Raw genomic sequence first — 19,419 nt, 5'->3', positions numbered from 1 at the left:
TTGGATTCCTGGTCAGGGCACATGCCCGTGTTGCGGGTTCAATCCCTAGTCAAGGTGCATGCAGGAGGCAAACTGACCAATGTTCCTCTCTCACATCAATGTTCCTCTCTCTTCAAAATCAATAAGACATTTTAAAAAATAAAAATTTCAGAAATAATAAGTTTTAAATTGCATACCATTCTGAGTACCTCACTTTAACATCACATAGGCGTTGTATAATCTCACTTCATTACAAGAAGGGTGCATCCAGTACAATAAGATATTTTGAGAGAGAGAGACCACAGCCACTTAACATATTACAGTATAGTCAGGTGACCCTTAGTGACAGGAACATGTTCTAAGAAATGCGTCAAGTGATTTCCTTGTGTGAGCATCACAGAGTGCACTTAACCACATGTGTGGCATAACCTGTATGCCCAGGCTGAATGGTAGAGCCTATTGCTCCCAGGATATGACCCTGTATGGCAGGTCACATGTGAAACAACATGAGATTAAATCTGGCACAAGAAAATGATGCTATCAAGTGAGTTGTTAATCTCTGACTCTTCCTAACTTATAAATTAAACTTTCATAGGTATGTACATACAGGAAAATATATCTGTAGGGTTCAGTACTGGCCACGGTGTCAGGCATCCACTGGGGTTCCGGGAGCGTATCCTGCGTGAGGAAGGAGGGACTTCTGTATTCCGATTTTACAGAAGAGAAACAGAAGTGTGAAAGGATTAATTAACCTGCCCCAGAGCACACAGCCATTGATCGCCGAGCCAGATGTAAAAGCAGGTGGGCCTGACGCGGCTCAGAATTCTTGATGAGGCCAGCACTTCTCTCACTTCCATGTGCACGCACGTCAGCTGGGGAGCTTGGAACACGCACATGTGGGCTCAGCGGTTCTGGGGTGGGGCCTGAGAGACGGCATTTCTAACAGGCTCCCAGGTGTTGCAACCCTGCTGACCATACTTTGAGTAGCAAGGTGTTATTTTGCCTTTTTTCTAAAGCCTCACACCTTTCATGCCTCCCACCTCCCCACCCCGGCCCTTCCTTCTATCGAGTCCCCCATGTTCTTGTTCATGTCCCACTTCAGCCCGGAACGGGTATATAGCTGTAGCTGCTATAGCTCAGCAGACTCTTACACCCACTGCTCTGTGTCTCTCCCCTCCTAGACTGTCAGATCCTTGAAGACAAATGCAGTCATGCACTTTTCATGACACTAAAGGATGGGCCACATATACAGCGGTGCTCCCAGAGGATTATAATGGAGCCAAAAAATTCCTATCGTCTATTGCAGTGGTTCTCAACCTGTGGGTCACGACCCCTTTGGGGGTCGAACGACCCTTTCACAGGGATCGCCTAAGACCATCGGAAAACACATATATAATTACATATTGTTTTTGTGATTCATCACTATGCTTTAATTATGTTCAATTTGTAACAATGAAAATACATCCTGCATATCAGATATTTACATTACGATTCATAACAGTAGCAAAATTACAGTTATTAAGTAGCAATGAAAATAATTTTATGGTTGGGGGTCACCACAACATGAGGAACTGTATTAAAGGGTCACGGCATTAGGAAGGTTGAGAACCACTGGTTTAGTGACAGTTGCAGCTGCAATAAAGCCAAAGCCATAGTGCTTTCTTAAAAGAGTGACAAGTCCCATGAGGAGACTCGGGTATTGCAGAAGCCATCGTTATAGGAGGTGACGGACGGCTCCATGCCCGTGTCGCCCCTGGAGACCTCCCAGCGGACAGATGTGGCGTGGGAGACAGCGGTACTGAGGATCCTAACCCTGTGTGGGCTTAGGCCAATGTGTGTGTTTGCCTTCTTTTTTTTGTTGTTTAAATATATATTTTATTGATTTTTCACAGAGAGGAAGGGAGGGGACAGAGAGTCAGAAACATCGATGAGAGAGAAACATCAATCAGCTGCCTCCCGAACACCCCCTACTGGGGATGTGCCTGCAACCAAGGCACATGCTCCCGACCGGAATCGAACCTGGGACCCCTCAGTCCGCAGGCCAATGCTCTATCCGCTGAGCCAAACCGGTTAGGGCTGCCTTCGTTTTTAACAAAAAAGTTTAAAAAATAGAAAAAGCTTATAAGATAAGGATATCAAAATAATTTTGTACAGCAGTACAATGTATTGTAAGCTAAGTTATTACCAAAAGTCCAAAAATTTAAACAATTAAAAGTTCGATTCCCAGTCAGGGCACATGCCTGGGTTGTGGGCTCCATCCCCAGTGTAGGAGGCAGCCGATCAATGATTCTCATCGTTGATGTTTCTCTCTCTCCCTTCTTCTCTGAAATCAATAAAAGCATATTAAAAAAACAAAACAAAACCAAGACCACAGTAGTGGACAGTAGTCTAGGCCTTCACATCCACTCACCTAAAATAAACTCCAGTCCTAAAGGCTCCATGCATGGTAAGTGCCTGCATAGGTGCACCGTCTCAATCTTTTATACGTATTTTTCCTGTACCTTTCCTGTGTTTAGGTCTGTGTAGATAACAGACACTTACCTTTGTGCTATAGCTGCCTACAGTATTCAGTACAGTAACATGCTGTGCAGGTTTGTAGCCTAGGAGCGTTCAGCTACACCACCCAGCCTGGGGGTGGCAGGCTGTGCCATCTGCGTCTGTGCGAGCATGTCTCCATGAGGAAATCACCTAATGATCCGTTTCTCAGAATATACCCCCTTCATTAGGCGATGCATGACTGTACTTCATCTTGTTCTCAAAAATCCACGCTCAGTGTCTGGCACAGGAGTTACCTAGCAGGTGTTTGTTGAGTAAAATATAAGCTCCTTGTCTCAAAGAATCCCACTACCACTCACCTCACTGCATAAGCCAGGAACCTAAGTTTCACTCTTCACACGTCTTTCACTCCACTACCAAGTCAACTTAACTCCCCAGATGACTCTCAAAGCAGCTCACTTCTCTCCCTCCTTCCCATCCTAGCGCCACAGCCTCCTCACACCTGCTCTGTGCCTCTCTGGCCCTCCTGTCCATCTACAGGGCAGCCAGAGTGATCTCAAATGCAAATTCGATTTTAAAGTAAAGAAGGTCCTTCACATGGCCTCGGCCCCTCCCAGCCTGACCCTGGTCGCTCCCCTCCGGCCTCTCTCACTGCTTTTCACACTGCCCGCTCAGATCCTGGGCTTCATTACGCTTCCTTCTGTGGCCGGGCCTCTGCAGCCGCCTGGACGGCTCTCTCTTCTCTCCCTGGGAAGTCAATGATCACCCCTCCCCCACATCTGAGCCCGAGGACCATTTCCTAAGAGGCTCTCAACCTCCCTGACCCGGTCAAGTGTCCCTGTTATCAGTCCTTGGAATACCCACGTGACAGATTTCATTTTTGTGGCACTTGTCATAAGTGAACTTTTTTTTCAAGACGTTAACATATGCTTATGTCTCAAAAACCACAATTTCCATAGCAAATAGAGCAGAAGTTGGGCCCCCATTTAAACCAACAGAACTGTACAGACTTATTTCTTTATTTTTAAAAACATTTTTATTGATTTCAGAGAGGACGGGAGAGGGGTAGAGAGATAGAAACATCAATGATGAGAGAGAGTCATTGGTCAGCTGCCTCCTGTACACCCCCCACTGGGGATTGAGCCTGCAACCCAGGCATGTGCCCTTAAACCAGAATCAAACCTGGGACCCTTCAGTCCACAGGCCGACGCTCTATCCATTGAGCCAAACCAGCTAGGGCAGGACAGACATATTTCTTTATCTGACTTTAAATGAATTTAAATCAAGAGATCCATCGAATTTTAAAAAGCACCTATATTCAGAGAAGAGCTGAATATTTTCCCCATTTGGCAAAAACCAATTAGCATAACAATATCTGCCTTTACAACCGGAAAGTGTTATTTTCATTGATGTCCAGTGGAGACCTGGCTTAAGGTTCTGAACCATGAAGCATCTCCTGGAACAATGCCAATGAGGGGTTTTCATGACAAAACAGTTTCTGATAAGGTTCCTCGGGGGCCTCATGCTCTCCCCATGAGACTCCAGAATTTCAGCCCAGGTCTGGTTGCCAGAGGGGTCTTGAAGTAACATTTGCATAGAACTATACTAATTTTATTTAGAGTGTATGTTTATTAGCTGTATCTTGGAGATTGGGGCAGGCCTCTGTCCCCCCGCCCGTCTTGCCGCTGGGAGTCTCTGCCCCAAATGAGACCACCAGAGGGCGCAAGAGCTTGGGTCCAAGTCCTTAGAGAGGAAAAATCGCTCCGACGGCACCGGGGGACGGGAGGGGGGGGTGGGGGGGCCGGGGGCGGTGCTCGGGTTCTGGAGAGGCTTCCTTTAATGTCTACTGGGATAGCTCAAGGGTTTAACAGGCAGCTGGGTTGGGGGATCCGAACGACAGGAAAGGGACCCAGGAGGCCAGGGTTGGGGGCCGCTGCTCAGCATTCATTCATTTGACACATAGTGAGCGTGTCTAAAGCCCAAATCAGACACCCAGGAAGAGAGAATAATCACTTAGAGGGAGAACAGTTCATTGGCATTTCTAGGGTTACCTAGTATTTTCAGAGCCTCTAAGTTTACTTATTTACCGACTTGAGAGAGATTTCTTTGCTGTTCCATTATTTATGCATTCCTTGGTTGATTCTTTGTATGTGCCCTGACCGGTATGAACCCACAGTGGCATATCTGGAGGAGCTGCCCAGCCAGGGCCAGAACCTTTCAACATCCTTTTATCTCGTTTGGGAAGAAGTCAGCCAAGAGGGTGTTGCAGATAAGGAAGCTGAGATTCAGAGGGTTGCAACTTCACCAATTCCCCCCCCCTTTTTTTTTTTTAACTGAGATAAACCCTTTTATTTATTTATGCTTCTCCATTTTGTTTAAAATAACAACAACAACAACCTTAATATTAACTGACAGCCTTTCCCCCTAACCCCTCCTTGGGCTGGTGGGTAGATAATGGGGAAATGGCCCCCAGGGGCGGGGCTGACCATAGAGCCCCTTGGAGAGGTAATGGAGCCCAAGTCCCCTCCCCAGGGGACGGGGCACCTGTAGTGTATGAACTGGGGAGTTAACGGGACTCTTGAACCTCTTCTTGTACCAACATATATGCCCTTGGCCATCAAGGGTAAGGAAGCATATGGGGAGGGGATTCCTACCGCTCCTCTATGTCCCTGCTCAGCCCCCGTCTCAGGAACTGAGGGCTGAGGAGCAAGAAAGTGGAGAAAGGGTGTGGGTAGGGTGTCACACAAAGGAGTACTGGTTATTAATGGCTCCGGGGTGGCCCCCTAGTGGTAACTGCTGGAGCTCTGACTGCCTTTGGAACGGCGGTCTGGGCCGCGACGCCGCCGCTGGTTGCTTTGGCTGCACAGCAGCAGAGGCGCTTCCGCGCGCCGGGGTCCTGCGGACTCGGAGACGCGCTCCCCGGTTACCCAGGCAACAGGGCGGCAGTCACGTGGTGCAGGAGCCTGCGGCGAAGTCTTAGGAGCATGCGCGGCTCTCGGCCTCAGGTTCAGCAGTCGGGAGGCGGGTCATGTGTCAAAGGCTTGCACGCGGTGGCGTCCGCAACCCAGGCTCAGTCGTCACATGACCGGCTTTTAGCCATCATGGCGGCGGCCGTGGTGCAGCGCTGGGGTTGAGCTACAGCGAGCGTCGTGGGCTCCTGCCCGGGGTGAGGGTGGCTCCCCCAGGGTGGTGGGGAGGACCAGGCCCTGCGCGGCCCCCCTCAACCCTCTCCGGACATCACCCGAGTTCCACGCGTCCCCTCCGCGCGGTATCTGCCGGGACGGGGAGCAGAACCGGGCCGGGTTCCATCCCCGCCGTGCTCTGGGCTGGGCAGGCTCCCGCCCGCCTCTGCGCGCACCTCCCGCGCCCGGGCCCCTCCGGCCTCCTTCCTCCAGCCTCCTCTCCTCGCAGGTAGGATCGTCGGTGGGACCAGAGCGCGGGCAGGCGCGGCCCCTGGGACCATGGCTGGGTCCGAGAACGAGCCCTTCCTCAGCCAGGCGGACGACACTGACGACGGGCCGGTGCCCGGCACCCCGGGGTTACCGGGGTCCCTGGCGAATCCGAAGTCCGCGGATCCGGAGGTCCCGGACCCGGAGAAGCTGCAGCGCATCACGGGCGTGTCTGCGGCCCATTCGGCTCTCATCGTGGCCGTGCTGTGCTACATCAACCTGCTCAACTACATGGACCGCTTCACCGTGGCCGGTACCGACTTCTGGGCGGACCGGGGAGGGAGCGGGTCCCGAAGGGGGCGCTGCCTCGCGGATCCCATCCCGAGTCTCCTTCCCAGGCGTCCTTCCGGACATCGAGCAGTTCTTCGCCATCGGAGACAGCAGCTCCGGCCTCATCCAGACCGGTGAGGAAGGCCCCTCCCGGCGCCCCGCAGCTACTTTCCCGTTTCCTACCCCGGTGGCCTCATGGATGGAGGCGTAGGGGCCCCCGCTAGGGGAAGAGATGGCCCGATGCTGCCCTGAAGCTGTATTGGTTAGTTAGCGCCTCATTGAAAGAGCGAGTCAGCTCAGTGTGATGGGTCAGACACACCTGGGTTTGCTCACAGTGTGATGGTAGGCAGGGCCCTCGGCCTCGCCCTTTCCTGGTGGGTGAGATGGAACTAGGAATAACCCGACCACCTCATTGGGAGGCTTAACTGAGATGATGCCTGGGAAGTGGAGGCCACAGCTGAGAACATGGCAGGCACCCAGTGAGCCATGGCAGAAGAGGGTGTCTGAAGTGGGGAGAGGCGAGTTTATTCGCTCAGAACTTTGGGATTTGTGAGGGAGGGAAAGACAGGGCCCACCCCTCTTTTCCTTCCTTCCCGCCTTCATTGATTTCCTGAGCACCTCCTACGGAGGAAGTGGTGATGACACCCACAGAACTTGTCCAAGATTTTTTATGCCCATTGTCTTCACATCCTTCCATCAGCCAAGGAATAGGTGTTATTCTTATTTGACAGAGGAAGTGGTTAGCATTAGCTACATTTCTGTAGAGAATCTGAGGCTTGGAGAAGAGTTAAGACCTGCCCAGGGCCCCAGAGCGAGTGAGAGGCAGAAGGGGAGTTTGAATCCAGGTCTTGCAATGGTCTTTGCTCCAGGCCAGGCCAATAAGGAGCTGGAAGTATGGAAGGCAAGGCCCAGAGAAATGAGAATGGGATCATAGGTCATGGCCTGCGAACCTCCGAAGAGTTGCTGAGTTGGAGAAGAAGGCAGCCCCATTCACTTTTTCGTCCAACACCTGTTTATTGAGCGCCTGTCGTATGCCAGGCCATGGGTTCAATAATGGAAACACGGCCAGGGCCGATACAGGCAGTGACGGTGTTCATGGAGCTGACATTCCACTGTGCCCGAGGGGGCAACAGTCCATAAAAACCTAAACTGATACTGAGATGATTTTCTATAGGAGTAAGTGTTACGGAAAAGAGCACAGTAGATGTGGTAAAGACTGCACGTGTGGTGGTTGGAAAAGTGTCTGAGCTGGAACCTAAACTTGCTAAGCTCCGTGAAGCTCAGGGGAGAGGAGAGAATGTTCTACAGAGAAATGACAGCAGTTGCCGAAAACCTAAGATGGTATTGAGGTTGGCCATTGGGCCATTGGGGTGCAGAGAAAGGAAAGGATGAGCATGAGGCTGGAGAGGGAGGGGGCGGTTAGATCGGACAGTGCACTGTGGGCCGTGGTATGGAGTTTGGATTTTGCTCTTGGCTGGATGGGGAAAGTGACGAGTCAGCTGGTCCATCCACTCTACAGTGGCGGGTTTGAAAGACACTGAAAATGGGGTTGGACTGGCCCTGACAGGAAGCGCTGACAGTTTCAGGGTTGGGAGTTATTCCTGCCCCTCCTCGCCCTCCCTGAGCTGGGGTGGGGTAGGGGAACTGGGGCTGGGCTGTGACTCTCTGCTTCCCCTCAGTGTTCATCTCCAGTTACATGGTGTTGGCACCTGTGTTTGGCTACCTGGGTGACAGGTACAATCGGAAGTATCTCATGTGCGGGGGCATTGCCTTCTGGTCCCTGGTGACACTGGGGTCGTCCTTCATCCCCAGAGAGGTGAGGTTCCATGATGGCTCCTGCTTCCGGCCCCCCCCACCCCCATCAGTCTTTGCTTCTGCTCTTTGGAGTCATGGCAGACTGGGCCGGGGAACTTGTGCATCTCCCTTGGTCCTTGCCATCTTACCCCCTGCTTGCCTGAGTTAATCTGCCCACCCGTCCTTCCCCCGTTTCTTTCAGAGCCTTCTCTCCATCACCCCCCTGACCATGACTCCTTCCACCCAACACCTAAACACTAGCGCTCCGTTCTCTCCCGTGGAAAAGGCCTCACCTAGGCCGCCCTCTGTCCCCCTTCCCCTTCCTACTCAGACTTCCTGAAAGGCCCCTTGACCGAGCCCCAGTCTGGGTGAAGGAGCAGCCAGGGAGGGGCTCTCATTTGCTGGCACTTCCTCTCCCACTCGCCCTTGAACACCCGCTGAGCTGCCCCCACTCCATTGCCAAAGTCAACAGGGACCTCTTGGTTGCTAAATGTAGCTCCTACTTCCTAGTCCTCTTCTCACTAGATCTCCTGGGAGCCTCTGGCTCTGTTGACCCACTTCTTCCTTCCGGAAACTTCTAACCTCTGTGACGCCATCCTTCTGGTGTTCCTCCTGCCTCCCTGGCTGTTGCTTCTTTGCTCCTTTAAACTCTCCTCTGTCTGTTCTCTCTGCCCCAGAACTCTGTCCTCAGCTCTAGGCACTCACGACACACTCCTTGGGGGATCGTACCCTGTCCCTAGCTGTGGGGGGCGGGTCTTTGCTAGACAAATGAAATCCCACCTAAGATGATTATACACTATTGGTGGGGTAGGCAAGATAGAAATTAAGATTTATTTGGCACTTACTGGGCACAAGGTAATGAGTAGATCTTTTATTATTCAATCCTCCCAATAGTTATGTGAAGGAGTTGTTGTCCCCCTTTTTCAGATTAGGAAACTGAGGCTCAGAGAGGTTACGTTGCTTTCTCAGAGTCACAGCCAGTAAGTAGGGGAGCCAGATGCAAGCTCAGGCCTTTCTGATGCTAAAACCCTGGCCTCTCCCACCATCCCTGCCACCTCTCCAGAACTGGCTGGTGAGGTAGGCTGGGAGGCTGGCTGTAGGCTGGGGTGCCACCCCCCCACCCCCGTCTCCTTCCCCAGCAATTCTGGCTGCTCCTCCTGACTCGGGGCCTGGTGGGGGTCGGGGAGGCCAGTTACTCCACCATCGCGCCCACCCTCATCGCTGACCTCTTCGTGGCAGACCAGCGGAGCCGGATGCTCAGCGTGTTCTACTTCGCCATCCCAGTGGGCAGGTGAGTGGGCCTCGGGCCTGCCTGGTGGGAGGCAGAGGGGCTGGCATTGGGCACAACTGACCAGCTGTCCCTCCTCTCCCGCCCTCTCCCCCAGTGGCCTGGGTTACATTGCAGGCTCCAAAGTGAAGGACGTGGCTGGGGACTGGCACTGGGCTCTGAGGGTGAGTCTGGTCACAGCCTGCGGGGAGGTCAGCAACATTCTCACTGATTCCCCCCTTTTTACCTTCAGACACCCCGTTTTCAGGCAGCGTTTACTCTGCCAAGCCTGCAGGAGGCCTGGCTGCCCTCCCCACAAAGCCATGTGCTCGACAGAACTCTTGGTTATGGGTGACAGAGCCCATTGTAAGGGCAAGCACCCAAATGGGATTGCACTGGCTCTCAGAAAGCAAGGCCCAGGGGGAACTTCAGGTACAGCCGGATCCAGGCGCCCACAGGCAGGCATTTGATCGCCCTCCTGAGCGCTGCTTCCCTCTGTGCTACTTTTGTTCTCAAGCAAGTGAACACTCCATTTAGAAACTTTGGACCCGGAGTCCTTGAGCAGTAGTCCTGGATAGTGCCTGGTTAGGTGAACGTGGGTCACATGCCTCCATCGACTGAATCAGTCCCTGAGGCTGGGGAAGTTGGCCAAGTCTGGGTTACAGGCCGTGCTCCCTACTGGAACCTCGTGGATTTAGAGAAGTCGGGGGAGTGGTTTCCCAAAAGAAAGTTGGGGTGCTGTTTCCAAAGGAGGAGCAGTCACGCTTGCAGAAATGGGAGTGGTCACTAGCGCTCCCCCTCCCCCAGTGGCAGCTCAGCTCCCTGAGCAGGCACCTACCCTCCTGTTTGAGGTCTTGGGGCCTGATTTGCCCTTACACGCCCGCCTTCCCTTTCTCCCGGCCCCAGGGTTGGGTGTGTGTCTGCCTGGGCCGGTCCTGAAGCCCACTCTTTCCCAGGTGACACCGGGTCTGGGGGTGGTGGCGGTGCTGCTGCTGTTCCTGGTCGTACGGGAGCCGCCGAGGGGAGCTGTGGAGCGCCACTCGGACTCCCCACCCCTGAGCCCCACCTCGTGGCGGGCAGACCTGAGGGCGCTGGCTAGAAAGTGAGTTTAATTCCATCCTAACCCCACATCTTCGATCCCCAGGGAGGCCCTGGCCCTGGCAACTGGGTTGAAATTTACGTGGGGGTCGTCATTTTTTTAGAGAGAGAAACAAACATCGATTTGTGGATCCGCTTACTTATGCAGTCCTTGGCTGCTTTTGGTATGGGACCTGGCTGGAGACCGGACCCCACAACTTAGGCATATGGGGAAGACGCTCCAACCAACCGAGTTACCTGGCTGGTCTTCGTTTTCTTTCCAATCTCCTGGCCCAATGTCAGGGCCAGTAATTCAGTCACTACTGCCCCCCGTGGCAGCTGCTTGAATTACAGGCCCAGATCCTGGGAGCCAGGACAGCCTCCACACCCAGGGCCCTGACCTTAGCAAAATCAGCCAGGAAGGGAGAGCAGAGTTCCCCCCGCTGACCCCTCAGTGGAGTCTGACTCCCTCCCTTCCAACCGTCTCTGCAGCCCTAGCTTCGTCCTGTCTTCCCTTGGCTTCACTGCTGTGGCCTTCGTCACGGGCTCCCTGGCGCTCTGGGCTCCTGCGTTCCTGCTGCGTTCCCGCGTGGTCTTGGGGGAGACCCCGCCCTGTCTTCCTGGAGACTCTTGCTCCTCTTCTGACAGGTACCCGGGTGGGGGCTGGGATGGATGGGCTGCAGGCGGCAGGGGGTGGCGTGGAAGGAGGATGGCCCAGGGGGTGGCGTGGAAGGAGGATGGCCCAGGCTCAGACAAGGAGAGTTTGAGTCTCAATTCCACCAGCTGCCTTCCTCTCCCAGAGTTTGTTTCCTGGCCCGGGAAGTTGGTGATAGGAACCTAGTGAACCCTGGGGTGTTGGGCCCGATAGACCTGGGTTGTGAGGTGGCTGGGATGGGCCATCTGCCTCTCCAGGCCATAGGGGTGAGGCTCGGGGCTTTGCAGGGGGACAGACCAGTCCCCATGTCCCTCCTTCTGCCCCCAGCCTCATTTTTGGGCTCATCACCTGCCTGACTGGTGTCCTGGGTGTGGGCCTGGGCGTGGAGATCAGCCGCCGCCTTCGCCACTCCAACCCCCGGGCTGACCCGCTGGTCTGTGCTGCTGGCCTCCTGGGCTCTGCGCCCTTCCTCTTCCTGTCCGTGGCTTGTGCCCGTGGCAGCATCGTGGCCACTTACGTGAGTAGCCAGCAGGCACCAGGAGGGCTGTTGGGACCTGGGGAGGGAAGGGTGCACTGGGGCAGCCAGCAGAGTGGTTCACAGCCAGCTCTGGGGTGGGAATGCCTGGTTTTGAACCTCAGGTCTTGCCCTTCCCTACTGTGTGACGTTGGACAAGTGACTTAACCTGTCTGTGCCGTTTCACCGTTTGTAAAAAGGGAATGATAATGGCTCCTGTTTCTTAGTGGTGTTGTGAGGACTAAATGAGTTAATGGATGGGCCTCCATGTGTTTGCTCTTGTGATGAGCTCAACCCTGCTTTCCCCACCCCCTGGTCCTCAGGTTTTCATCTTTATTGGAGAGACACTGTTGTCCATGAACTGGGCCATTGTGGCTGACATTCTGCTGGTGAGTAGGTGGGCCGTTCCCGGCTTCGTTCAGAGGCTGCAGGGAGTGGCTGTGGGAGGCCTCACTTGCCTTGAATTGTGGCCTTTACCTCGTCTTCAAAACCCGGCCCCAGCGTGACTTCACTGTCCAGCCCCAGATGGGCCTACAGTCCGGCCTGCCATACCCTTACCCCAGCACACCTCTGAGCTGGGGTTCACTGACCTCCGCCTGGGCTGAGCCTTGGCCTTATCTTTGCCCTATCTCCTCCCCCCCCCCCCCCTCCCCAGTATGTGGTGATCCCTACAAGGCGCTCCACCGCCGAGGCCTTCCAGATTGTGCTGGCCCACCTGCTGGGTGACGCCGGGAGCCCCTACCTCATCGGCCTGGTGAGCACTGCCCTCTGGCTGGGCTGGGGTGGGGTCGGGCACCCTGGTTCCTAGCACTGGCTGGCGGGCAGTGGCCAGGGCCTGCACCTGGGCAGCATGGGAAGGCCAGGCCCCAGCTAGACTTCCTCTCACCTCGGGTCCTCAGCCGGACGGAAGGACTTGTCTTCGTGAGTTTCCACAGGAGGCCTGGGCCTCTCCCTGGGGGGCCAGACACCCTTCCCTTCCCGGCTCCAGTCTCTGTTCTTCTGGAGTTTGGGGCGCCCTTTCCAAGACTCTTTCTCCTGCTTTTCTGTCCTGTCTCCCCACAGATGTCCGACCGCCTCCGCCGGAACTGGCCCCCCTCCTTCTTGTCCGAGTTCCGGGCCCTGCAGTTCTCGCTCATGCTCTGCGCCTTTGTTGGGGCGCTGGGCGGGGCGGCCTTCCTGGGCACCGCCATCTTCATTGAGGGAGACCGCCGGCGGGCGCAGCTGCATGTGCAGGGTCAGTGGGGCTTCCTGCCCAGCGTCAGGATGCTGCCTGCTTGTTCCTCCGCCCGTGTGTCCAGTCCTGTGAACTGGCACCTCTCGGCCCGCAGGCCTCCCTCATCCCGTTCGGGTCTGCCTGGCAACAAGCTGGTGCCCCGCTGTGTCCACAGCTCTGGGGCCCCATCCATTTCCCACCGCCCGTGTGTCCCAGGCGTTGTGTCTGTCTCCCTCCAACCCTGGCTCTGACCCCTCCCCCAACAGGTCTGCTGCACGAGGCCGGGCCCGGAGATGACCGCATCGTGGTGCCCCAGCGAGGCCGCTCCACCCGGGTGCCGGTGTCCAGTGTGCTCATCTGAGGGCCGTCGCTCACCTACCTGCACACCGGCCACCGCTGGCCTCGGGCCACCCCAGCAGGCACCGGCCCGAACCTCGGCCTGGCCCAGCTTCTGAGAGGAGCCTTGGGCGTGTTCCAGGTCCCACACTACACGGGCGGGCGATGGGGCGCAGGAGGGACCCCCTCCACCGCAGCAGCCCCAGGGGCTCGGTGCTGTTTGTACTGAATAAAGTTTGTAGCTGGACCCCAGCTGCCTGCTTGAGTCTCTCTGGGTGCTAGTGACCCCCGCCCCCCGAATGTGGGCTGCCCCTCCAGCCCCAAGGCTCCTGGCGGCCGCTGGCCACTCCTGCGGGCTCCGGGGCTGGGTGAGCGAGGCCGGAGTGAGCTGGCTCCCTGTGACCGTGAGTCACGCCCCTGTTTCCCCCAGAGCCCGCCCCGCTGGAAGGCCAGCCGGGGTGAGGGGTGGGCCCTGTGCCTGGGTGTTAGCCTCCCTCTGCTGCCTCCTGGAGCCTCCTGGAGGCTGCTGCCGGTGCGGGCAGCTGCTTGTCCTCACCCCACTGGTGTGAGTGCCCCTTTTCCCTGAGACCAGCAGACCCTGGAGGCCCTGGGTGGCTCCTCAGGCCTCCTCCGCTCTCCCCACTGCTGGGTGGGGGTGGGAAGGGGGTAGGTGCAGCCGGCTGAGGAGCCTGATGATTTCCTGCCCTCACCCGGCGCTCACCACAGCTTCCTGCCACAGGCGGGAGGGCAGGCGCTGAGGAAAGGCGGGCGCCAAGCCCAGGGGCAGGTAGGCCTGGGTGCGGGGGCCACGCAGGGTGGCTGGTGCCCCAGACTCCAGCCAGGCCCTGGCCTGACTGCCTGGGGCCAAGGGTCTGACAGCCAGCACTGCCACGCACTCGGCCCAAGGCGGGCGGGGATCCAGGAGCCCTCAAGGAGGGCACGGCTGCCCGCCGGGCTCCCGCCTGGTGTCGCTGGGCCCTCCGCCCCGGGGCCCCTCCGCCGCACTGCCCAGCACTTGCTCCGCGGCAGTTCTGTGCTGGGGGCGTCCAGCGAGCAGCAGGTCTGGTCCGAGCTCTGTCCTGCAGATGGAGGCGGCCATCCTGCTCCCCTTGGCGCTGGGCCTCCTGCTGCTGCCCCTCTTGGCTGTGCTGCTGATGGCGCTCTGTGTGCGCTGCCGAGAGCTGCCAGGTGAGTGGGAGCTGGTGGGGTGATCAGGTGCCGGACACATGGACTGGGGTCCCTCACTCCATCTAACTGTCCCTCACTCTCCTGCGTGCCCCTGACTGTCACCCTCTCCCTCCTCACTCCCTTTCCCTGCCTCACTGGCCGTCTCTCCCGCAGACACCTACACCTACGACAGTGCTGTGCCGGACAGGTGAGTCTGCCCCCCCCCCGCCCCCCGCCGCCCCGGCCCGGGCAGCTCCCTTCATTCCCATGAGGCTGGTCCGGGGCGCCTCCTGGTCCCTTACCGCTGTCTCTCCCGCCAGCCTGCCAAGAAGCATCGTGATCAAAAGGCCTCGTGAGTACACGGAGGGTCCTCTCCCGTGGGGTAGGGAGGAGAGTCCCCAGCCTGTGAGCAAGTGTGTGCCTTTGTTCAGGTTGCCCCGGTGGCTGCCCACATGGCCGTGACCGGTGCGGGGTGTGGGGGGAGCTATGGTTGCCCTCAGGCCTGTCCAGGGCACAGGGGTTTCAGGGGGTTGGGCCACTGTTGAGGCCCTGGGGGTAGGGGCATTGTGTCTGGAGTCATTCCTTCAGCTTGGTCCTGTGTCCTCAGCCACACTAGCCCCCTGGCCACAGGCGACTGTGACCTCCTGTCCACCCCTGAGCCAGCCAGACCTGCTCCCCATCCCGTAAGTAACCCCTTCCCCTCCAAGTCCCCCTCTCTACCCCTCACCTCCTTGGATCGGGGGCTTCTTTCCCCGTTGCCACCCTCTTGCCCCAGAGCCCTGTCCCAGGCATGACCTCTGGCTTTTGACTCTCAGGAGATCCCCACAGCCCCCAGGGGGCTCCCACCGGATGCCGTCTGCTCGGCAGGACTCCGATGGCAGTAAGCTGGGCGGCCCGGGCCTGGGCTGGGCTGGCGGAGGCTGTGCCCATCTCTCCTGACTCAGTCTCCCTCTCGCCCTCTCTCTGTAGCCAACAGTGTGGCCAGCTATGAGAACGAGGGTGCGTCTGGGCCCCCCGGGCCGTGGGCAGGGAGGCTGGGCCCGGCCCGGGCTGTGCTGACCCCCTGTCCTTCCTCAGAGCCGGCCTGTGAGGATGAGGACGACGAGGAGGAGGACTATCACAACGAGGGCTACTTGTGAGTGGCCCGGGGGGAGGACGGGGCCGAGGCCGCGGCCCACCCTCACCCATCCCTGACTTTCCCTCAGAGTGGTGCTTCCTGACACTGTCCCGGCCACGGCCACGTGCGCCGCCGTCCCAGCAGCTGCTGCGCCCAGCAGCCCCGGCCCCCGAGACAGCGCCTTCTCCAGTGAGTTGCCCATCTGACCCTCCAGCTTCTCCGCTACGGCCTCTTCGATCCGCTCTCCGCGTGTTTCTCTGATGCGGCCACTCCTCTGCCTTCTCTCTTCTTTTTCTAGAACCCTGTCCTTCAAATAGTGAACTTCCTGCTCCGATCTTCTGGACGCCTCCCTTTTTCTCTCCTCTCTGTCTCCTCCTTTTATTGTCTGCAAGAGTCCCTTGACTTTATTCCTCACTGGCTCTGTTCCTGGACTGTCCTTTTATTTCATTTATTTCTCCTGTCGGAAAGCTCTTTCTTGACTCCTGAATGTCCCTTTTTCAGAGCTTCCTGTTCTTGTTCATGGAGGCAGTGTCACCTTGTACATCCTGAAGGATATTGATTTTGGGTTCTCTTTTGTCTTTGCTCTTTTGGAATTTTTCTTCTGCTTCCTGCATTGTCTCAGTTTCCTCTGAGCTGCTTTTCCCCCTTTGTTTCGGTCACATCCTGCCGTTAGGCGTTCTCCTCCATGTCTGGTAATCTTCAGGGTTCTGTTACTCTCCTCCCTATACATGCCCCGGGCCTCCCTTCTGCACACCGGCTTCATCGGCCATCAGATTCCCAACTTGCCACCCCTCTCCTGAGCTCCCAGCGTCTGTCCAAGTGCTTCTCTCCACCCATTCGCTTACTCATCCGTGATACTTACTGGGTGCCTCTGATATAGCAGCTAACCAGGGAGAGTCATGATAAAAAAGCTAACGTCACCGAGGACCTACTCTGCCCGGCTAAGAGTTTCCCGTGTCTGAGCTGGTTAACCCTTCCAGTTCCCAGGTGCTGCGGAGCCTGTCCCTCCCTCGTGTACCTCGGCTGCCCCGTCTGCCCGATAGCAGCGTTGATTTACTTAACAGACGCTCGGCAGCACTTACTGCTTAATACTCACACTTAGTATTCACGGTGTTCGTCCTCCATGAGATGGGTACTTCCTCATCCCATTTTACAGATGAGAAAACTGAGGCCCAGAGAGGTTGGGGAGCTTGTCTGAGGTCACGTGGCCAGTTAGTGATGGAACTGGATTTGAACCTGGGCCGTCTGGCTCCAAAGCCTGTCTTGTCCACACCCTCATGGAGAAACAAGTCAACACGTAAAAGAACAAGATCATATCAGTGACAAAATGTGCTAGGAAGGGACTAGGACACAAGTGGGAGCCAGGGCAGGCCTGGCTGGAGAGGAAGGGCCAACCTGGGCACGGCCCCTCTGACTGGGCCCAGCCCTGAGGGCCTCTCCCTCCACACATGCCACTCAGCCCCCCACACAGCTGCCCCGGCCGGCGCTGCTGGTGTCTGCTGCCTCCTCTCTCCATCGCATGCCCTTTCACCGGTTCTGGTCAGATCGCCCTGTTCTCTCCATTGCCACGGGCTGTGTTTGCCCTCCTTCAGGCCATGGGCTGCGTGGTCCGAGCACCCTCCCTGCCTCCCTCTGGGCCGACTGTGGGGAGGTCTCTGGGCGTCTGTGCAGGAGTCTTGGCTGGTTTTGTTGAAAGTCTGGGCTGTGGCTGGGAACTCCGGGGCGTCTGCCCAGGGGCCCTGGGTAACGGCCGGCTCCGTGCTTTCCTGTAGTGGAGTCGGGGGAGGACTATGTGAACGTTCCCGAGAGCGAGGAGAGTGCAGACGCGTCTCTGGGTGAGTGGCCGGTGCCCCCAGTGCCCTCCCTTCCCCTGGCCCTGCCACCCCACCCCCACAGCCAGTGTGGCCGTGCCCACACGCCTTCCGTGGCTCTGTCGCCCTCGGTCTGGTGTCCTCTGCTCTCGCCCTCACTGTGGCTGCCTCTTGGGTATGGCTGTCCCTCCTTCTGACCTGTCCCCACAGATGGGAGCCGGGAGTATGTGAACGTGTCCCAGGACCTGCAGCCCACTGTGAGGACTGAGCCCGGTGTGTGCTGGGGGACGGGCGGGAACTGGGGGCCTCCCTGGGTGGGGGGACAGTTTGTGAGGTGAAGACCAACCTCCCCTCCCCCCCACAGCCACCTTGGCTTCCCAGGAGGCAGAGGAAGAGGAGGAAGAGGGTGCCCCAGATTATGAAAATCTGCAGGAGCTTCAATGAAGACCTGTGAGAGCCGGCCCACCCCACCCCACCCCGCCCTGCCCTGCCTTGCCCTGACCTGAGGGCTCCGACCCTCCCTCAAGACCCTGTCCCACCTCAGCCTCTCCTCCCTGACTCTGGGGACCCCTCGGGTACCCCTTCCCACCACCTCCTGACCCGTGGCCCCTCTGTCTCTCCCTGCCCTGTGTTTCAGCATGAGGCGTGCTATCCTAGAACCTGCCTTCCTGGGAGGGCTGAGCTGGGCAGCTGGAAGTGGCTCCAGGGGGCCCACTTGGCACCCCACCCTGGCTCCAGCCCGACAACAGCCTGAGAATTTCCCCCCTAACTTATTGGCACTTTGGGGTCCAGTCTGGGTGCCCCTAATGCTGCACCTTCTGACACAGCCTGAGAATGAAGGGCCTTGGCCCCCGGCCCTGCTCTGTACAGAATAAAGGCTGGTGTGGTCTGTAGCTCTTGGCTTTGGGGACCCAGTGGTGGGGTCAGGGTGAGGGGGGCAGAGGGTCTGCGTGTGCGTGTGCGTGTGCATGTGCGTGTGTGCCCCCATCCTCCACGGGGCCTCCAGCTCCTCCGGGTCCTGGCCAGGTGCTAGGACAGGTCGCCTTCTGAGCGAGGCCAGTGTGACCCAGCCTGGCACTTGGGGCCCGGACGCACGTCCACGAGACCGTCCACAGACGGAGGCTGTGCTGACGGGAGAGCGGCGTGGAGGCGCACTGGGTGGGCTCCAGAGCAACCCTCCCCGCCGGCCCGCTTCCCATCTTTGAAAGAAGACTTGATGACTTTGAAGGCTTTGTTAGTTTTTACCTTTTGTGGTTCTCAATAAAACAACTTAAAAATTGTCTGTTTGCTCTAGCTGGTTTGGCTCAGTGGGTAGAGCATCGGCCTTTGGACTGAAGGGTCCCGGGTTCGATTCCAGTCAAGGGCACATGCCTGGTTGTGGGCTTGATCCCTAGTAGGGGGTGTGCAGGAGGCAGCCGATCAATGATTCTCTCTCATCATTGATGTTTCCATCTCTCTCCCTGTCCCTTCCTCTCTCAAATCAATAAAAAAATATTTTTTTAAAAAATTGTCTAAGCAGCTGAAAACGTTCGTGTGCAGACTCTGACTCGGTAGGTCAGGCAGGGCCCGAGGCTCCACTTCCAAGGAGCCCCCAAGGGTTCCGATGCTGCTGTTCCAAAAGCCACCCTTTGAGCAGCAGGGTGGGTACCCTGCAATTGGCTCCTGCGTGGGCACGTGACCCATCCCGGGCCAATGAGGACCGGCCTGGGACTTGAGCAGGAAGTGCTGGGAAGAAGAACCTCTTTTTGTTCCTGGCAGTGAAGCCAGAGGGATGTCTGTCGCCCTGGAGCCCGCACCTGGAGGGCCCCCACCTGGGGAGCCTGCTGAGAAGAAGCCGACAGGGAGGGGAGTGGCCCCGAGCGGGACGGGCCAGCTCCTGCTCAGCCCTGGATCCGTCATGCCCGCCCGGAGCCAGACATCCCCTCAGACTTCCCAGTCACATGGGCCAAGAAGTGGCCGGTTTTCTCCCACTGGCTTGATGGGGTTTCTGTTGCCTACAAGCAAAGTCCTCCTGAGCGATGGAGTTGTTGGCGTCCTCCGTGGGCTCCAAAGATAACAGTAACCCTTCTCTTCACTGAGCTCCTGCTCATGTTCATGCTTCTCCCTTAACCCTCGGCACTCGCCTGTTGCTGGTCACTGTAGGCGTCTCCGTGTCCCAGGTGAGGAAACAGGCTCAGAGAGAAGCGATTTGCAGGGTCGGCGCCCCAAAGGGGGAAGCCCTCACAGGCCCGGTTGTAGACGTGAGGGGGGTCTGGGGAGGGTTGGACTGGCTGG

General features: G+C 57.4%; 2 protein-coding genes across 3 annotated transcripts; both read left to right on the top strand.

Moving 5' to 3' along the window:
• Positions 1 to 5,494: 5,494 nt before the first annotated feature.
• SPNS1 (SPNS lysolipid transporter 1, lysophospholipid) lies at positions 5,495 to 13,302 on the top strand. The gene is made up of 13 exons (XM_070413472.1): positions 5,495 to 5,641; positions 5,887 to 6,177; positions 6,263 to 6,328; positions 7,874 to 8,010; positions 9,128 to 9,279; positions 9,374 to 9,440; positions 10,212 to 10,357; positions 10,825 to 10,980; positions 11,315 to 11,504; positions 11,825 to 11,890; positions 12,157 to 12,255; positions 12,564 to 12,735; positions 12,981 to 13,302. The coding sequence occupies exons 2-13, from the start codon at positions 5,937 to 5,939 to the stop codon at positions 13,073 to 13,075; spliced, it is 1,587 nt and encodes a 528-aa protein (XP_070269573.1). The 5' UTR covers positions 5,495 to 5,641; positions 5,887 to 5,936; the 3' UTR covers positions 13,076 to 13,302.
• Positions 13,303 to 13,461: 159 nt separating this feature from the next.
• LAT (linker for activation of T cells) lies at positions 13,462 to 18,425 on the top strand. 2 transcript variants are annotated; one of them, XM_070411639.1, is made up of 12 exons: positions 13,462 to 13,837; positions 14,136 to 14,238; positions 14,392 to 14,425; positions 14,538 to 14,569; positions 14,825 to 14,900; positions 15,033 to 15,097; positions 15,187 to 15,352; positions 15,423 to 15,523; positions 17,107 to 17,169; positions 17,356 to 17,418; positions 17,510 to 17,595; positions 17,783 to 18,425. In XM_070411639.1, exons 2-11 carry the CDS (start codon positions 14,136 to 14,138, stop codon positions 17,587 to 17,589), a joined length of 783 nt encoding a protein of 260 aa, XP_070267740.1. In that variant the 5' UTR covers positions 13,462 to 13,837; the 3' UTR covers positions 17,590 to 17,595; positions 17,783 to 18,425. The 2 variants fall into 2 exon arrangements, with proteins under 2 accessions (XP_070267740.1, XP_070267741.1); XM_070411640.1 differs by having other exon boundaries at positions 13,462 to 14,238; positions 15,187 to 15,216; positions 15,295 to 15,352.
• The last annotated feature ends 994 nt before the right edge of the window (positions 18,426 to 19,419 follow it).

Source organism: Myotis yumanensis, unplaced genomic scaffold (genome assembly GCF_028538775.1).
Source record: "Myotis yumanensis isolate MYYU_CA2020_CCGP unplaced genomic scaffold, mMyoYum1.0.hap1 SCAF_4, whole genome shotgun sequence".
NCBI classification, from domain to species: Eukaryota; Metazoa; Chordata; class Mammalia; order Chiroptera; family Vespertilionidae; genus Myotis; species Myotis yumanensis.
This window is presented reverse-complemented; position numbering and strand designations above follow the sequence as displayed.